This window comes from Pongo abelii, chromosome 20, assembly GCF_028885655.2.
Source record: "Pongo abelii isolate AG06213 chromosome 20, NHGRI_mPonAbe1-v2.0_pri, whole genome shotgun sequence".
In the NCBI taxonomy this organism is placed as follows: domain Eukaryota; kingdom Metazoa; phylum Chordata; class Mammalia; order Primates; family Hominidae; genus Pongo; species Pongo abelii.
In genome coordinates, this window is record NC_072005.2 from 55,252,025 (window position 1) to 55,269,699 (window position 17,675).

Consider the following 17,675-nt stretch of genomic DNA (forward strand, 5'->3'; position numbering starts at 1 on the left):
GCCGAGACATGCGGATCACTTGAGGTCAGGAGTTTGAGACCAGCCTGGCCAACATGGCGAAACCCTGTCTCTACCAAAAAATACAAAAAGTAGCCAGGCGTGGTGGCGCACACCTGTAATCCCAACTAAGGCAGAAGAATCACTTCAACCCAGGAGGTGAAGGCTGCAGTGAGCTCAGATCGCACCACTGCACTCCAGCCTGGGTGACAGAGCAAGACTCCATCTCAAAAAAAAAAAAAAGCTTTTGGTCAAGGCCTCTGACTCCTCAACCCCCATTATCTCATCCTACCAGCCCACTCTTCAGACAAGGAAAACTGAGGCTACTTTGTGCAGCCAGGCCCAGGATCCCACTTACCCCTCCAACCCCATTCAGGCTTCTGGGGCCTTTCTGTTGGATTTTGCTGGCCCTACTCAACGGCTCTCAATGGAGAGTGACCCCCGGATCCTAGCCAGGGGGCCGGTGAGTTAGTCAGAAACTCATGCCACACTCAAGCTGGACAAATTTTTTTTTTTTTTTGAGACGGAGTTTCACTTTTTTTTGCCAAGGCTGGAGTGCAATGGCACAGTCTTGGCTCACTGCAACCTCTGCCTCCTGAGTTCAAGCAATTCTCCTACCTCACCCTTCAGAGTAGCTTGGATTACAGGCATCCGCCACCACGCCCAGCTAATTTCTTTTTATAATTTTAGTAGAGACAGGTTTCACTATGTTGGCCAGGCTGGTCTCGAACTCCTGACCTCAGGTGATTCACCCACCTCGGCCTCCCAAAGTGCTGGGATTACAGGCATGAGCCATCGCACCTGGCCATCAAGCTGGAAATTTTTAAGGTCTGTTTCTTTCCCAATGTAGAGTAAAGGTTGGGAAAGGGAAGAGGGCTAGAAATCTGACTTTAGCTCCCCGCTGAGGGCTGAACTCTCCAGCCTCCTGATCACTTCTCATTCAACCTTGCTTGTACTCCCCTGTGATCGGTAGCTCATTATCTCAAAACAGAATATTCTAAGTCAACCTTTGCCCCTTCTTACCAAGTAAGATTTCCCATTTGAACCCCAGCTCCCAGATACTTAAAGGCCTTCTGTGGGCCACGTTCTCAAGGTCCCCTGGCCATCTGCTTGCCTGTTCTAGTTTCTCTCCTCCCCCACCCACATCGTGAAATGTCCCCTCCCACTCCCCAGGATGAGCAAGGTGGTGTCCTCTGAGACTGAGTAGTCAGCAACTTAACACCAAGGGCCACCAATGATCAAATCCCTGAGAGTTGATCTGAGGAGTTATGTATTAGGGATAAGAAACAGTAAACACTCAGTAAATAGTGGCTATTATTATTATATCATCATCATTATTACCCTCAAGTTGCTGCGGGAGAACTCCTATTCAACCTCCAAAACCCCATGTGGTTTCACCCATCCTGCAGAGATTGAGCTCCAAATCAGAGAATTGTGATTTTGTGATTATTTGATGAGTTCCCAAACTGGAGTCCTTAGATCAGCTGGGCCATCCCTGAGGTCTCTCAGCATCCAGCTCTGTTATTTTCCTGGGCATGGGTCTCAGGCCCGGCCAGTCCGGCTGAGGAGTGTGCAGACGCAGGCAGTGTCAATTCGAATCCATCGCCAACCCACACGGCCCTGGGCATCAGCGGTCAATGCCCGCACATAGGACTGCTTGGCCTTGCACTCAGATAACCAGTGCCTCCTGTCCACTCCCCGGCAGCCCCCTCCACCTGCCCCTGGGCCACCTTCCTCAGTATTATCAGCCTTGCAGCGGGTTTCAAAGAAGTACTGGCGGAGGGGACTGCCGCCAGCTGCAGGCACCTCGCCCAACACCTCCACCTCGCGCCCACGCAAGTCCACAGCGGTCCGGCGGTCTGTCACCCAGCCACTGACTGCATCGCACACAGCCAGCTCACCCCGACGACTCGCTGGTGCAGTTTCGCTCACCCCACGCCGGCTGCGGTTGGCCGGGGCACCTGCTGACTCCCGAAAGGCCCCAGCCTCCAGCAGGAAGAGCAGAGGGGGCCCAGCAGGGGCACCCCTAGACAGGACTACTCGGGGGGACAGAAGGTCCCACTCAGGGGCCAGAAAAGGGGGCAATGTTGAGGGTGGGGGTTGGGACTCAATTGGCACACTGGGGAGGAGGAAAAGGAGGAGGATGGGGAGGGAGCATGAGGGGAGAGGGAGCATCTCTCGGAGCACCTGGAGACAGAGAGAGGGAGGCTGGGATTAGAGAAGGGGGTAAAAACTTCAGCGGGGACAGAAGTTGGGAACCCCAGGGGAGGCTTGCCTGCCAGGATTGTGGGGAAGCCCTTGTTCTAGAAGTTTGGGGGACCCTATATCTAGGGCTTGCATAATGCCCAACTTGTATATTAATAATAAATATTCCACTACTACAGGCCAGGCACTGTGGCTCACACCTCTAATCCCAGCACTTTGGGAGGCTGAGGCGGGTGGATGACTTGAGATCAGGAGTTCGAGACCAGCCTGGCCAACATGGTGAAACCTCATCTCTACTAAAAATACCAAAATTAGCCGGGCATGGTGCTGCACGCCTGTAATCCCAGCTACTCGGTAGGCTGAGGCAGGAGAATCACTTGAATTCGGGAGGCCGAGGTTGCAGTTAGCAGAGAGCGCACCACTGCCCTGCTGCCTGGGCAACAAGAGTGAGACTCTGTCTCAAAGGTAAAAATAAGGCCAGGCATGGTGGCTCACACCTGTAATCCCAGCACTTTGGGAGGCTGAGGTGGGCGGCTCACCTGAGGTGAGGAGTTCCAGACCAGCCTGTTCAACATGGTAAAACCCCTTCTCTACTAAAAATACAGAATTACCTGGGTGTGGTGGCACATGTCTGTAATCCCAGTTACTTGGGAGGCTGAGGCAGGAGAATCACTTGAACCCATGAGGTGGAGGTTGTGGTGAGCTGAGATTGCACCATTGCACTCCAGCCTGGGCAACAAGAGCGAAACTCCGTCTTAAAAAACAATAATAATAATAAAATAAAAATAAAAATAATTCAACTACTATTACCTAATAGTAACAGATGTTGAAATACAGGCTCAGAGAAGTTAATGATTTGTGCCCGGTCACACAGCCAGCAAATGGCAGAGATGGGACTTCACCTCTGGGCAATTGCACTCTGCCATCTTTCCTGTGCAACTCTGAGGAACCGACAGTCTTGCATCTTGGAGGATGTTCCAAACAATTTTTTTTTTTTTTTTTTTGAGACAGAATCTCACTCTGTTGGCTAGGCTGGAGTACAGTGGCAAAATCCTGGCTGACTGCAATGTCTGCCTCCTGGGTTCAAGTGATTCTCCTGCCTCAGCCTTCTGAGTAGGTGGGATTACAAGCACCTACCACTGTGCCCAGCTAATTTGTGTATTTTTATTAGAGATGGGGTTTCACCATGTTTGCCAGACTGGTCTTGAACTCCCAACCTCAAGCAATAGTCCTGTCCTGGCCTCCCAAAGTGCTGGAATGACAGGCATGAGCCACCGTGCCTGGTCCCAAACAAATTTTTTATTTTTTATTTTAGATGGAATCTCGCTCTGTCGCCCAGGCTGGAGTGCAGTGGTGCGATCTTGGCTCATTGCAAGCTCCGCCTCCCAAGTTCACGCGATTCTCCTGCCTTAGCCTCCTGAGTAGCTGGCACTACAGACTCAAACCACCACGCCTGGCCACATTCCACAATTTAGAGAAAGGTCACAACCTGGAATCCTAGGGAGACCCCAGTTCACCTCAAAACTGCCACTAAGGAGGTAAAACGCTGCCCCTCTGAGGCAGGCTTCAGTTTCCCTGTGTGTAAAATTGACCCGGCTCTGGGAGAGGCTGGTGGAGGTGTGGATTTTGCAGTTTCTCTACAACGTTCTGGAAGCCTGTGGTTCTGGGAAAGGGTGGCGTGGAGAAGACTGGGAAACAGTCAGTAGTTACCAGACCTGTCAGCACCTCCTCCACCTCGGAGCTCTGGGGCTGGGAGTCCCCAGGCTTCGGGGGGCCCCTGTGGAGGACACAGGTGGCCCCCTCCTTCCTGACATCTCAGGAGAGGGAGGGGGCAACCACCTAGGGGAAGAAAAGAATAGACAGGTTATAGACGCAGGTAGGGAAGGGGCCAAATCCCTGAACAACCCCTTCCCAGAGTTCCTCTTCAAGTGCAGGGTACCCAAGAGTCAAGGCCCCGCCCCCTTTCCAGAGGCCCCTTTTCTACGCAGGTGCTGGTTCCTGGCTGGGATGGGAGGCAGATGGAGGGAGTGGAGGGGGAGGAGGGGAAGGGAGAGGCAGTGGATGAAGGAGAATGGAAGAGATTACATCCCCCTCGGCCCATTCATCTCCCAGATGGGGCGGAACTGGCCTGGACACCCGGGTCCCTGAGGGCCCACATTCAAGAAGCCCTGGTTCCCCAAGCTGCTTCTTGGAATGTTCCCTCCTCACAGGACAGGCCAGGGCCCGCCCAAGACTTCTGCACATACCTGGAGTGGCTGTCTGCCCTGGCTCCTCGGTACAGGAAAGGGGAAGGGTGGAGAGTGAAAGAAGCCCAGGCTGACCCAACCAGGACCGCCTTCTCCCTCAGACCGAGTAGTGCAGACCCCAGGGCCTCCACCTTCAGACCCAGGAGTTCAGATCCCCAGCGCCCTCCTCCCTCAGACCCAGGAGGAGTCCAGGTCCCCAGCGCCCTCCTCTCTCAGACCCAGAAGTCCAGGCCCCCAGCACCCTTCTCCCTCAGACCCAGGAGGAGTCCAGGCCCAGGCCCCAGCACCCTTCTCCCTCAGACCCATGAGTCCAGGCCCCCAGCGCTCTCCTCCTTCAGACACAGGAGTCCTTGCCCCCAGCGCCCTTCTCCCTCAGACCCAGGAATCCAGGCCCCCAGTGCCCTCCTCTCTCAGACCCAGGAGTTCTGGAATTCAGGCTCTTCCTTCTCGGGTACTAAGAAATGCAGACTCCGGGTTCCTCATCCTCCAGATTTGGGGTGGGGGTTCCGGACTCCGAGACCCCTCAGGGGAAACCGGCTGCATATCTGGGACACTTCCCTCTTGCCTCAGTTTCCTCCGCCAAGCCCCGCCCCGGTCGGCCCCGCCCCCGTCACTCCCCACCGGAGGGCAGGGCGACCAGGACGCCGGAATCCCGAGGGAGGAGGCGTGGAGCTCTTACCTGGGGCGCCCTCTTCGGCTCCCCCGGCTGCCCTCGGCCCGGCAGCAGCTCCTCCTCCTGCTCGCTGGCTGCAGGGACGCTCGCTGGCCCGCCGGCTGCTAGCTGCTCACGCTCCGCAGGGCCCGGGTCGGGGGCGGGGGCGGGGCGGCGCCGGGCGGCAGAGGAGGGGCCGGGGGATCCTGCCTTGCACACGCGTGCCGGGACCTTGGAAGCCAGGCCTGGCTCGTTCAACCCGGCCGCCTTGGTCACGGGAGTCCCAGTTTCCAGCTGCCTCCTCCTTTAGACCTAGTAGTCCAGGCTCCCAGCCCTTTCTCCCTCAGACCCAGGAGTCCAGGCCCCCAGCCCCTCCTCCCTCAGACCCAGGAGTCCAGGCCCCCAGCTCCTCCTCCCTTAGACCCAGGAGTCCAGACCCCCAGCCCCTCCTCCCTCAGACCCAGGAGTCCAGGCCCCCAGCCCCTCCTCCCTCAGACCCAGGAGTCCAGACCCCCAGCCCCTCCTCCCTCAGACCCAGGAGTCCAGGCCCCCAGCCCCTCCTCCCTCAGACCCAGGACTTGCGACCCCAGCCACTTCTCCCCCCAGCCCCAGGCGCCTGAGTACTAAGCCCACAGTTCCCCCCACCACCTCCCAACCCCGCCCCGTCTCAGACTCAGGAGTCCAGCCCCCAGCCTCCTCCTCCATTAGCCCCAGGAGTCTGGGCCTGAGATTCCTTTGCCGTCTTTTGCCAATTGCGTGTCAATCCCGGGGCAGATTCCCACCCTCTGCTCTCCTCCCCACTTCCCAGGAGCTCCACGCCAGACATTAACCAGCTGGGCTTGGGCAGTGATAAGACTTCAGGCCCGGGGAGACAGTGGATGTGGGGGCTCCCGCATACTCCTCTCCCCTGGAATTTCCTGGCTGGAGACCGGGGAGAGGGTCTTGTCCTGAGCTCAGATAAGAGACGTGCAAGGTATCATAGGACCCAGAGATAGACAGATGCGTCTTAAGAACAATCAGCTACTTTGAGAAATGGTGCGCGGTGACAGATGAAGGCAGAGATAGGGAGAAGACATGGAAAAGTGGGGAGAGACCAAAAGAAAGAGGGGGACCGAGACTAGAGAGAGTGGGGGAGGGCAGGAGCCCAGAGAGAAGACAGAGGCCCAGAGAGAGTGAGGGCAGACCCCCCCCCCCCCGAGAAGGGGACAGAGCCCCTGAGAGACCCTGAGAAAGACAGGGATGGGACCCTAGCCGGAGTGTCTCAGGACAGTCATGAGGGCAGCGGGGCTCCTCACCCCACCACACCTCCACCCTGAGACTCCGCTCCCCCCCGCCTGCGCTATTTTCAGAAGGAAAACCGACACCTGCCTCGGGGGTCATCCCACACCCCCCAGCCTAAATATAGCATGGCAAGGTGGCAGGAGGGTGTCCCCGGTTAGGGTGTTTCCTGCTCCTCACTATCCCAGCCAAGGCAACACACAAGGCCGCTCCAGTTATTTATTGGAGGGGGGGAAGGGCCACTTCCCAGGCTTTGGGTGTGCGTTTGGGTCACCTCTCCGGCGTCTCCACACTTCCCCTGTTCCTAAACACCCAATACATCCTGCCGCATAGCAGGAAGACTCTAGCTTCTAGCTTCTAGTCCTGGAGGGGATAGTATGGATGAGGTTTCCAAACAGAGTGACTGGGAAACAGTCTCTGTACCCCTGTCTCCAGGTCTCTATCCTCTCCCTGTCTGGGTCTCTGTCCCCCTCCCTCTGGATTTCTGTCTCCCTCCAACTCTGGGTCTGTCCCTCTCTCTCTGGGTCTCTGTCCCCCTCTTTCTCTGGGTCTCTGTCCCTGTCTCTCTGGGTCTCTGTCCCCCTCTCTTTCTGGGTCTCTGTCCCCCTTTGTCTCTGGGTCTCTGTCCCTCTCTCTCTGGGTCTCTGTCCCCCTCTCTTTCTGGGTCTCTGTCCCCCTTTGTCTCTGGGTCTCTGTCCCTCTCTCTCTGGGTCTCTGTCCTTCTCTCTCTGGGTGTCTGTCCCTCTCTCTCTGGGTCTCTGTCCCCCTCTCTCTCTGGGTCTTTGTCCCCTTCTGTCTCTGGGTCTCTGTCCCCTTCGCTCTCTGGGTCTCTGTCCCTCTCTCTCTCTCTGGGTCTCTGTCCCCCCTCTCTCTGGGTCTCTGTTCTCCCCAAGATCTCTGTCCCCCCTTCTCTCTGGGTCTCTGTCCCCCTCTTTCTGGGTCCCAGTCTTCTTCTCTCTGGATATCTGTCCACCCTGTCTGGGTCACAGTCTCCTTCTCTCTGAGCCTCTTGCATCCTCTCTCTTGGGGTCACTGTCTGCTTCTCTTTCCCCTCCCCAGTCCCAGCCATCTGCCCACTTCCCCCTCGCCCTTGGATGTCTCTCTTTTGCTCTAGGCCCCTCCTCCCTCCCAGCCTCAGTTGCTGTCTGTGTCTCCTCTTTAGGTCTCTGTGCTGGAGTCCGACCTGTCTCTTGTCACTGTGAGGTCCGTCTCCATTCTGTCCCTAAATGTGGCTTTCTCTCCATTTCAGAGACAAGTGACTACCTAAAGCTTCTATTAATTTCAACCATTATCAAACTCCTCCCACCATCCGTACCTTCTCTTTAGCTGTATGAAAAGGTGCTCAGATGAAACCAGGGGTTTCCACACTGAATTCCTGAGCTGCATTTTGAGTTGCCAAGAGGAGGCGTGTTCTCCTCCAACCAGTTCCCTTCCCATGCTTCCCACTGGTGTCTCTAAGGAAGATTTATTTGACCCAAAAAAGGGGTGGGTATGGCTAAAAATAACAACAACAGTCTGTAAACCACTGGATAGGTTTTAATAAATTAATCCAAGTAAAGTACTTTGATACCAAAGGAAGCCCTATATGTGTTAGTGATTTCAGCCTTCTTCCTCTAAATGCCCTTTGAGTTCTGAAAGATTTCGGAAAATGTTCGGCCTTGTGACCTTGGGTAACACCCGCTGCTCTGAGCCTCAGTTTCCCTGTCTGTAAGAAACGAGGCTACGGGACTCAGGAGGACCCGTGTGTCCCAGCAGGCTGATGGGGACATGTGAAGCAGACAGACAGCCTGCCTGGCCCCTGGGGACAAGCTGTGAGACCTTGGGAAGCCACTCACCTGCTCTGAGACTCAGGTTTCTCCCCTGGAAAACAGAGTGAGGCCCCCAGCCTGTCTGACAGCCTTCCCGAGCTGCAGGGAGGGTAGGTGACAGGCCTGGTTCAGGATTGTTCTGTGATTCTATGGAATAGACTGTACATCACTCTTGGGTTCAGGGCACCAACTTTTTCTGGCTTTTTCTTTTTTCTTTTTTTCTTTTCTTTTTTTTTTTTTTGAGACAGAGTCTTGCTCTGCTGCCCAGGCTGGAGTACAGTGGCTCAATCTCGGCTCACTGCAAGCTCCGCCTCCCAGGTTCATGCCATTCTCCTGCCTCAGCCTCCCGAGTAGCTGGGACTACAGGCGCCCGCCACCGCACCCGGCTAATTTTTTTGTATTTTTAGTAGAGACGGGGTTTCACCGTGTTAGCCAGGGTGGTTTGGGTCTCCTGACCTCGTGATTTGCCCGCCTCGGCCTCCCAAAGTGGTGGGGTTACAGGCATGAGCCACCACGCCCGGCCTTTTCTGCCTTTTTCTATTGTAGTTCTCTTTCCCTGAGACTCTTGTTGTTCTGTCTCCAACTCTGGGTGCCTGACGCTGCCCTCTGGGTCTCTGTCCCCCAGGCTCTTTTTGTTTGTTTGTTGAGACGGGGGCTCCCTCTGTTGCCCAGGCTGGAGTGCAGTGGTGCAATCACGGCTCAATGCAGCCTCTACCTCTCAGGGTCAAGGGATCTTTCTGCCTCAGCTTCCTGAGTAGCTGGGATCACAGGCATGTGCCACCACACTCAGCTAATTTTTGTATTTTTTGTAGAGAGATGGGGTCTCACCATGTTGCCCAGGCTGGTCTTGAACTCCTGGCCTCAATCAATCCCCCTTCCTTGGCCTCCCAGAGTGCTGAGATTACAGGCATGGGCCACTTCGCCCGGCTTCTATCCCCTGCTCTTGGTCTCTGTCCCCTTCTCACTCTGGATTTCTCTTCCCCTCTTCCGTGTCTCTGCCATACCCCACCCTCCAGGTCTTTGTCTCCCTCTCCCTGAGTCTCTATTTCTCTCCCTTTGGGTCTCTGTCTCTCTGGGTTTCCATCTCTTCCTTTTTCTGGATCTCTTTCCCCATCCTTTTGGCTCTGTCCCTCTATCATGTCTGGACAGAGTACAGTTTTCTCCCCCTCTCCCGCTTCCCTTGTGGCTGTGACCTCCATGTCTGAGCACAAAACTGTAGGGGAGAATGGGAGTGAACGGCACAATGAAGTGGATGTGGGGTAAACAGAAGGAGCATCCACCTCTTCCTAGTTTACCCCAATCGCCTCTGGATGAACACCCAATCCCATGGATACAGAATTCAGTCCCGCTCCCTACAGTGAGCTGGGGAGCCAGCTCAGCACGTCTCCCAGAGCCCTCGCCACTGCATGCTCCCTGATACATGATGCTTCCCCACTGCTATTTCCTTTGGGTCCTGGTGCTACCACTAAATGCAAAACAGCCTGATGTGGCCCTATGGAACTCATTCACACAGTCCAACTCAACCCAACTTCCTGTAGGACTCACATAGTGACACAACTCAATGGAACTCAACTCAACATGGCCCTATGAGACTCAAACAGTGGCATGACCCAACTGAACTGGCCTTACAAGGCTCATATGGTTGTACAATTCAATACAACTCAACTCGCTGTGGCCATGATAAATGTCCAGCCACACGCCTCTACACAGTTCAGCCCAGTGGAACCCTACAAGATTCATTTGGTCATACATACTTAACCCAATGTGACCTAGAAAGCTCAAATTCTACCACTGGACTCTTCACATTTCTACGTGACTCACAAGTTCACAGAACCTAAAATAACATGCCCCTAGAAGAATCACAAAGCTACACAATTTCCACCATGTCTCAACGAAACTGAACACCACACACAATCAATCTCAACAATGCCATGGGGGCATCTCAACAATGCCACCTAACTTGACCCAACATGGCCCTAGGGGGCCCACCAAACCACAGAATCCTACACAATGCAGCTGGACCACACTCTCCCAGACTCACAACCCAACCAAACCCAACACTGACCTAGGAAACTCACAAAATGATACGACCAAACCTATCTCAACACTACCCCAAAAGGCTCCATGAGCTTTGCACAACTCAGAGTAATATGAACCAATTGGGTCTTCATTAACACAACACAACCTATTGCCATTTGCTGCTGCTTCAGGAGGTACCCACAGGAGCTACCAAACCACACAACCCAAGACCCAACAAGACTCAGTGTTTCCCCACTCGTTACCACTTAACCTAGCTCTTCCTAAACCCAATCCCCTCCCCCCAGCCTTGCCCTCCACCCTGCCCGCCCTCCCTCCCTCCCTCTAGGGAGGTTTGAGGTCCTGCAGACCTCAACTGTTCCTCACACTTCGGTGACCAGGTGTTTCCCTGGGGGTGCCCAGAGTGGAGGTGGTAGCTCAGGTACCTCCCTGTCCACCAGCCCCCCATTGGCCTTGCCCTCCAGTGGGCCACAAGGCTGCGTGTCCACGTGGCTGAACATCCCAGCCTCTTCGCCCTCTGTCTCCCGGTGATAAAAGTAGCTGAAATTGGAGACAATGACGGGCACTGGCAGGGAAATGGTCAGCACGCCGGCAATGGCACACAGAGAGCCCACTATCTTGCCACCTACAGTGACGGGTGCCATGTCTCCATAGCCAACTGTAGTCATGGTGACTACCGCCCACCAGAAAGACTCAGGGATGCTAGTGAAGTGGGAGTCCACCCGGTCGACTTCGGCAAAGTAGACGGCGCTGGAAAAGAGGACCACACCGATGAAGAGGAAAAAGATGAGGAGGCCCAGCTCACGCATGGAGGCCCGAAGCGTCTGGCCCAAGATTTGCAGGCCCTTTGAGTGCCGGGACAGCTTGAAGATGCGGAAGACACGCACCAATCGGATGACTCTCAGGATGGCCAGTGACATGGCCTGCTGGCCCACCCCTCGCTGCCGGGCCAGCTCGGTGCCCAGCGCCACAAAGTAGGGAAGGATAGCCACAAAATCGATGAGGTTCATCACGTTCTTGAAGAAGATCGCCTTGCTTGGACAGACCAGGAGGCGTACCAGCAGCTCAAAGGAGAACCAACAAATACACAGCGTCTCCACCACGAAGAACGGGTCATTGAAGGGCAGGCGGGGTGGATTTCCAGGCATTTGGCTGGAGCCATTCAGCCGAGCGGGGAACTGCAGGGAGGAAAGTGTTCAGGGAGGGTCAGGCTGGGGCTAGGACACGGGGACAGCCTTAATCATCATTTAAATACTCAGCTCCTCTTTACACATTGGTCAGTAGCCGCTGCGCCAAGGCCCTCGGCGACCTGGTTATCCCAGACTTCCTCCCAGGATCCCAGGGATCATCCCTGGGCCGCTGACTTTCTGGTTTCCTGACCTGGTGGGTGGCTGGAGAGGTGGTCCCTGCCCCTTCATGCGTGGGAACTCATGTTTGAGTAGGGTGCAACCTCTTCTCTCCCAAAGTTCCGCCTCCAGTATTGATTTTCTAGATGGGGAGGGTTCCCTGCCCTGGCCCCACCACTTTGTGCCTAGCTTTTCCTTGCCCTCCCCAGTCCCAGGCCAGACTATAATGCGGCCGGGCGCGGTGGCTCACGTCTGTAATCCCAGCACTTTGGGAAGCCAAGGAGGGCGGATCACGAGGTCAGGAAATAGAGACCATCCTGGCCAACATGGTGAAACCCCATCTCTACTAAAAATACAAAAATCAGCCAGGCGTGGTGGCCTGCACCTGTAATCCCAGCTACTTGGGAGGCTGAGGCAGGAGAATCGCTTGAACCCGGGAGGCGGAGCTTGCAGTGAGCCGAGATAGCGCCATTGCACTCCAGCCTGGGCGACAGAGCAAGACTCTGTCTCACAGGAAAATTAAAAAAAAAAAAGACCTTCTCTGCAAGCCGAGCCCTAGGCCCCTCCTCTGGCCCCTCAGCCTGGCTTTCTTTCCATAGATTCCTCCTACTCTCGCCCCTTGGGCTCCAGCACCCTCAGCTGGCGTTATTCAGGGCCTGGCTTCCACCACCCAGCCGCACAGACCCCGGAGTTTTCAGGCTCTCCTTGGCCCCCTCAGCTCTGATTTTTAAGGTTCCTGTCCTCCTACCCCTTGCATCAAGGGCCCTGCCCTCTGCACGCCGGGTTTCTCACTGACCTCAACCCCACCTTCTGATGGGGCAGGTCCTCCGACCCAGATCCTCAGGCCCCGCCTCCCTCCCACCCTGTCTTCGGCTGGCCCACCCCTCGTAGCCCCTGGCCCCGCCTTATGATTGGCCAGGTCCCCTCTGGACCCCGCCCATCTCCTCCCAAACCCCGCCCATCTCCACCCACGCCCCGCCTCTCACCGGGCCGGCTGCTGCTAGAGCAGCAAGCCCCGTGCCGTCGCGGTCGTCGCGGAAGTCAGGCAGCGTCTCGAGGCAGAAGACAACGATGGAGACGAGGATGACCAGCACGGAGACTACAGCGAGTACGCGCGCGGCCTGAGAGCTCTCGGGAAACTCGAAGAGCAGCCACAGCTGGCGCGCGAAGGCGCGGCGGGGCAGGGGGCGCTCGGGCGGCACCGGGCAGCCCTCGTCCTCGCGCAGGCGCGCCAGGGCCGCCGCGCCCAGCCCGTAGAAGGCCACCTCCTCCAGGAAGACGTCGAGCGGCACGTGCGCCGGCCGCCGCAGCCGCCCGCCCGACTGGTAGTAGTAGAGCACGGCGTCGAAGCTGGGCCGGTGCCGGTCGAAGAAGTACTCGCGGCGCGCGTCGTCGTAGAAGCGGCCGCGGCGCGCTGGGTCCCCGAGCAGAGTGTCCGGGAAGCGGCCCAGCGTGCGCGCCCGCGTCTCGAAGCGCAGCCCCGCCACGTTGAGCACCAGCCGCTCGCAGCAGCCGCACGGCGGCGGGCACCGCGGCTCCATGGCGCGCGCAGCCCCGGCGACCCGCGAACGGACGTGTGGCCCCGACGCCCGGCCCCGGTGCGGCCCCGCCTTGGCCTCCTCGGCCGCCGCCGCCGCCGCCCCAGCCCGGTGTCCGGTGTCCGGTGTCCGCGCGTAAAAATAGCCCGGCAGGGCGGCTAGGGCGCGGGGGAGGGGGCACTGTGACCCCGGCGGGGCGGAGGGCGACAGGGCGACCGCGCGCCCTCTGCCGGGATGCCCGCCCTGCCCCGCCGCCGCCGCCCGCGCCTGCTCTGCGCCTTTCCCGTCCCGGAATCCCGTTTCTCTCCGTCTTTCTGCTGCCGGGATCCTGTCCTGCGTCTCTCCAAGTTTCCGCGTGCGTGCGTCTCTTCAGAATCAGGCTTCGGTTGCAGTCGCCTCTTTTCTTTTTTCTTTCTTCTTCTTTCTTTTTTTTTTTTTTTTTGAGACACAGTTTCCCTCTGTCGCCCAGGCTGGAGTGCAGCGGCGCGATCTCGGCTCACTACAACAACCTCCGCCTCCCGGGCTCAAGCGATTCTCGTGCCTCAGCCTCCCTAGTAGCTGGAATTACAGGCGCCACCAAGCCCAGCTAATTTTTTTTCTTTTTTCTTTTTTCTTTTTTTTTTTTCTTTCTTTTTTTTTTTTTTTAGTTGAGAAGGGGTTTCACCATGTTGGCCAGGCAGGTCTGGTACTCCCGACCTCAAGTGATCTGCCCTCCTTGGCCTCCCGAATTGCTGGGGTTACAAGCGTGAGCCACGGCGCCCGGCCTGGAGTCGCCGTTTGCACCTCTGTCTCTCACTCTCTTGTGTGTCTGTGTCCGGCTGTCCCCTCTGGGTCTCTGTCTCTGTTGGGATGTATCTCTGAGTATCTCTATGGGTCATTTATTTCTGAGATTCGTCGTTCTGGGGGCCTCTGTATGGGTCCCTCTGCCAGCCTCCACGTCTTGGTCTCCGTCTTTATTTTGACTCTTGGTCTGTCTCCGTTTATCTCTTGTCTCTCTTGGTCTCTTTGTCTCTCCTCTCTAGGTCTCTTTTTGCTCGTTATGTCTTAGCCCTCCATGTCTCTGTCTCAAGGTTCCTCTGCCGCTCCCCTTTGGGTCTCCCCTTAGCGTCTCTAGAGGACTTAGGGTCTCCGGAGTCATATCTCTGGATCTCTCCCTGACCTGATAATCACTCCATGTGGGTCCTGCCACAGTCCCGGTGGCTGTCCCATCATCCTAGGGTCACTCTGGCAGCTGCAAACCACTGAGCATGTGCACACACGCCCCATTCTCTCCCCAGAGTTCGCTCCAGAGTCTCCACCTGGATTCTTCGCAAGACTTTCTGAGACCTAGCAGGACCTGAGCTGTGGCTATGACTCTCGCAAAAGGAGTCTGGTCTTGCCGGAATGGGCGGGGGTTGGGGGTGTGGGCTGGGGAGATGCCACAGGGTCATTTTCAGGAACTGAAGGGCGCAGAGACAAGACGGTGGCCTTCTAGCCACTGGTGTCCGGTGACACTGCATAAAAATAGCTCCATCAGATGGGCTTGGGGGAAGTGGAGGGGTTTGATCACTGAGACTCCCAGGAAAGAAGTCCTGGTCGCCCTCTGCTGGAGGTGTGGAGAGAGGTACTAAGGGTTAGAACGCCCTGCTAATCCTGGCACTCTTTCTCTTCCTGTCTTCCTTCCTTCCATTCCTCCTCTCTTCCTTCTTTTTTTTTTTTTTTTTTTTGGTGAGAGGAGTTTCGCTCTTGTTGTCCAGGCTAGAGTGCAGTGACGTGATCTCAGCTCACTGCAACCTCCGCCTGCCAGTTTCAAGCGATTCTCCTGCCTCAGCCTCCTGAGTAGCTGGGATTCCGGGCACCCGTCACCATGCCCACCTAATTTTTGTATTTTTAGTAGAGACAGGGTTTCACCATGTTGGCCAGGCTGGTCTCGAACTCCTGACCTCGTGAACCACCTGCCTTGGCCTCCCAAAGTGCTGGGATTACAGACATGAGCCACTGCACCCGGCCCTTTCTTTCTTTCTTTTTCTTTTTCTTGAGATGGAGTCTTGCAGTCGTCCAGGCTAGAGTGCAGTGTTGCGATCTTGGCTCACTGCAACCTCTGCCTCCTGAATTCAAACAATTCTCCTTCCTTAGCCTCCCGAGTAGCTGGGATTACAGGTGCCCACCCCACGCGGCTAATTGTTTGTGAGCGGCAAACCACCCAGGTGCCGAGGCAAGAGACCGAGGGCACGAGCTGTTCCAGTATAATAAAATATATACAATAATAGTTATACTAGATATAGATCATAGATATTATTATATATGAATATCAATAATCATTAGTTTGTAGCAATTACTCTTTATTCCAATATTATACTAATCCTTGCTCTACAATCATAACCTAGGAAAAACCAGGCCATACAGAGATAGGAGCTGAGGGGACATAGTGAGAAGTGACCAGAAAAGAGTGCGAGCCTTCTGTTATTCCCGGACAGGGCCACTAGAGGGCTCCTTGGTCTAGCGGTAACGCCGGAATCTGGGAAGACAAGAAAAAACACCCGCTACTTAGAAGACCTGGAAAGGGAGTCTCCTTTTCCCCGGGGGGAGTTTAGAGGAGACTCTACTCCTCCACCTCTTGTGGAGGGCCTGAGATCAGTCAGGTTCGCCCGCAGTTATCTGGAGGCCTAACCATCTCCCTGTGATGCTGTGCTTCAGTGGTCACGCTCCTAGTCCGCTTTCATGTTCCATCCTGTACACTCGGCTCTGCCTTCTAGATAGGAGTGGCAAATTAGTGAAAGTACTAAAAGTCTCTGATATGCAGAAATAATGGCGTTAGCTGTCTCTCTCTCCTCTCTCTGCCTCGGCTGCCAGGCAGGGAAGGGCCCCCTGTCCAGTGGACATGTGACCCAGGGGACCTTACCTATCATAGGAGATGTCTCACACTCCTTACCCTGCCTCTTTGTCTTGTATCCAATAAATATCAGCGCAGCCTGCATTCAGGGCCACTACTGGTCTCCGTGTCTTGGTGGTAGTGGTCCCCCGGGCCCAGCTGTCTTTTCTTTTATCTCTTTGTCTTGTGTCTTTATTTCCACAATCTCTCGTCTCTGCAACGGGGAGAAAAACCCACCAACCCTGTGGGACCCTACAATTGTATTTTTAGTAGAGACGAGGTTTTGCCATGTTGGCCAGGCTGGTCTCGAACTCCTGACCTCAGGTGATCTGCCCACCTCGGCCTCCCAAAGTGCTGGGATTACAGGCGTGAGCCACCTCGCCCCGCCCTTTTCTTTATTTTTCTTTCTTTCTTTCTTTCTTTCTTTTTTGAGACAGGGTCTCAGTCTGTCGCCCAGGCTGGAGTCTAGTGGCACAATCTTGGCTCACTGCAGCCTCGACTTTCTGGGCTCAAACGATCCTCCCACTTCTTTTTTTTTTTTTTTTTTTTTTTTGAGACGGAGTTTCGCTCTTGTCACCCAGGCTGGAGTGCAATGGTGCAATCTCGGTTTACCACAACCTCTGCCTCCCAGGTTCAAGTGACTCTCCTGCCTCAGCCTCTCAAGTAGCTGGGATTGCAGGCATGTGCCACCATGCCCAGCTAATTTTGTATTTTTAGTAGAGACAGGGTTTCTCCATGTTGATCAGTCTGGTCTCGAACTCCTGACCTCAGGTGATACTCCCACCTTGGCCTCCCAAAGTGCTGGGATTACAGGCATGAGCCACCCCACCTGGCCCCTCCCACCTCTTCTAAGTAACTGGGACTATAGGCGTGAGCCACCATGCATGGCTATTTTTTGTAATTTTTGTAGAGACGGAGTTTTGCTATGTTGCCCAGGCTGCTCTTCTACTCCTGAGCCCAAGCAATCCACTGTACTAGGCCTCTCCAAGTGCTAGGATTACAGGTGTAAGCCACTGCACCCACCCTGTCTGGGATTCTATGTCCCCTGGACTTCTGTGTCTCTCTCTCTAGGTCTCTATCTTCCCTCTGTCTGGGTCTGTGTCCATTTATTTCACGGTCTTTGGCCTTCTCTATCTCTCTCTGTCCACCATCTTTCTGGTCTCTGTCTCCTATTTTCTCCCATTCTCGTTTTTTTTTTTTTTTTTGAGTCGGAGTCTCACTCTTGTTGCCCAGGCTGGAGTGCAGCGGCATGATCTCGGCTCACTGTGCAACCTTCGCCTCCTGAGTTCAAGCGATTCTCCTGCCTCGGCCTCTTGAGTAGCTGGGATTACAGGTGTGCACCACCACACAAGCTAATTTTTTTTTTTTTTTTTGAGACAGAGTCTCGCTCTGTCACCCAGGCTGGAGTGCGGTGGCGCGATCTCAGCTCACTGCAAGCTCCGCCTCCCAGGTTCACGCCATTCTCCTGTCACAGCCTTCCGAGTAGCTGGGACTACAGGCGCCCGCCACTGCGCCCGGCTATTTTTTGTATTTTTAGTAGAGACGGGGTTTCACCGTGTTAGCCAGGATGATCTCAATCTCCTGACCTCGTGATCCGCCCACCTTGGCCTCCCAAAGTGCTGGGATTACAGGCGTGAGCCACCACGCCCAGCCTTTTTTTTTTTTTTTTTTTGAGATGGAGCCTCGCTCTGTCACCCAGGCTGGAGTGCAGTGGTGT

At 55.5% G+C, this 17,675-nt stretch overlaps 2 protein-coding genes and 1 long non-coding RNA gene across 4 annotated transcripts; 1 reads left to right on the forward strand and 2 right to left on the reverse strand.

The window, feature by feature from the left end:
- Positions 1-232: 232 nt before the first annotated feature.
- On the reverse strand, positions 233-5,221 carry LOC103888645 (neurotrophin-4). Of its 2 annotated transcripts, XM_009232865.4 has the most exons (3): positions 5,128-5,221; positions 3,918-4,041; positions 233-2,184 (listed from the first exon to the last, which is right to left on the reverse strand). In XM_009232865.4, the coding sequence occupies exon 3, from the start codon at positions 2,170-2,172 to the stop codon at positions 1,540-1,542; it is 633 nt and encodes a 210-aa protein (XP_009231140.3). In that variant the 5' UTR covers positions 2,173-2,184; positions 3,918-4,041; positions 5,128-5,221; the 3' UTR covers positions 233-1,539. The 2 variants fall into 2 exon arrangements, with proteins under 2 accessions (XP_009231140.3, XP_054396885.2); XM_054540910.2 differs by lacking the exons at positions 3,918-4,041; positions 5,128-5,221 and adding an exon at positions 2,814-2,949.
- On the forward strand, positions 2,179-10,968 carry LOC134760724 (uncharacterized). The gene is made up of 2 exons (XR_010138639.1): positions 2,179-3,740; positions 10,878-10,968. It is a non-coding gene; the product is annotated as an uncharacterized LOC134760724 (long non-coding RNA).
- Positions 7,895-13,224, reverse strand: KCNA7 (potassium voltage-gated channel subfamily A member 7). The gene is made up of 2 exons (XM_003779219.4): positions 12,556-13,224; positions 7,895-11,401 (listed from the first exon to the last, which is right to left on the reverse strand). The coding sequence occupies exons 1-2, from the start codon at positions 13,108-13,110 to the stop codon at positions 10,586-10,588; spliced, it is 1,371 nt and encodes a 456-aa protein (XP_003779267.2). The 5' UTR covers positions 13,111-13,224; the 3' UTR covers positions 7,895-10,585.
- Between the last annotated feature and the right edge of the window lie 4,451 nt (positions 13,225-17,675).

What these genes read in the sequence shown, in the direction of transcription:
- KCNA7 (XM_003779219.4), bottom strand. Translation starts at nt 13,110, where the DNA reads ATGGAGCCGCGGTGCCCGCCGCCGTGCGGCTGCTGCGAGCGGCTGGTG. An exon ending in CTCTAGCAGCAGCCGGCCCG is followed by an intron (nt 11,402 to 12,555) that starts GTGAGAGGCGGG and finishes TCCTCCCTGCAG; the next exon opens with TTCCCCGCTCGGCTGAATGG.
- LOC103888645 (XM_054540910.2), bottom strand. Translation starts at nt 2,885, where the DNA reads ATGGGTTCAAGTGATTCTCCTGCCTCAGCCTCCCAAGTAACTGGGATT. An exon ending in ACATGTGCCACCACACCCAG is followed by an intron (nt 2,185 to 2,813) that starts GTAATTCTGTAT and finishes CTCTGTCTCCAG; the next exon opens with GTGCTCCGAGAGATGCTCCC.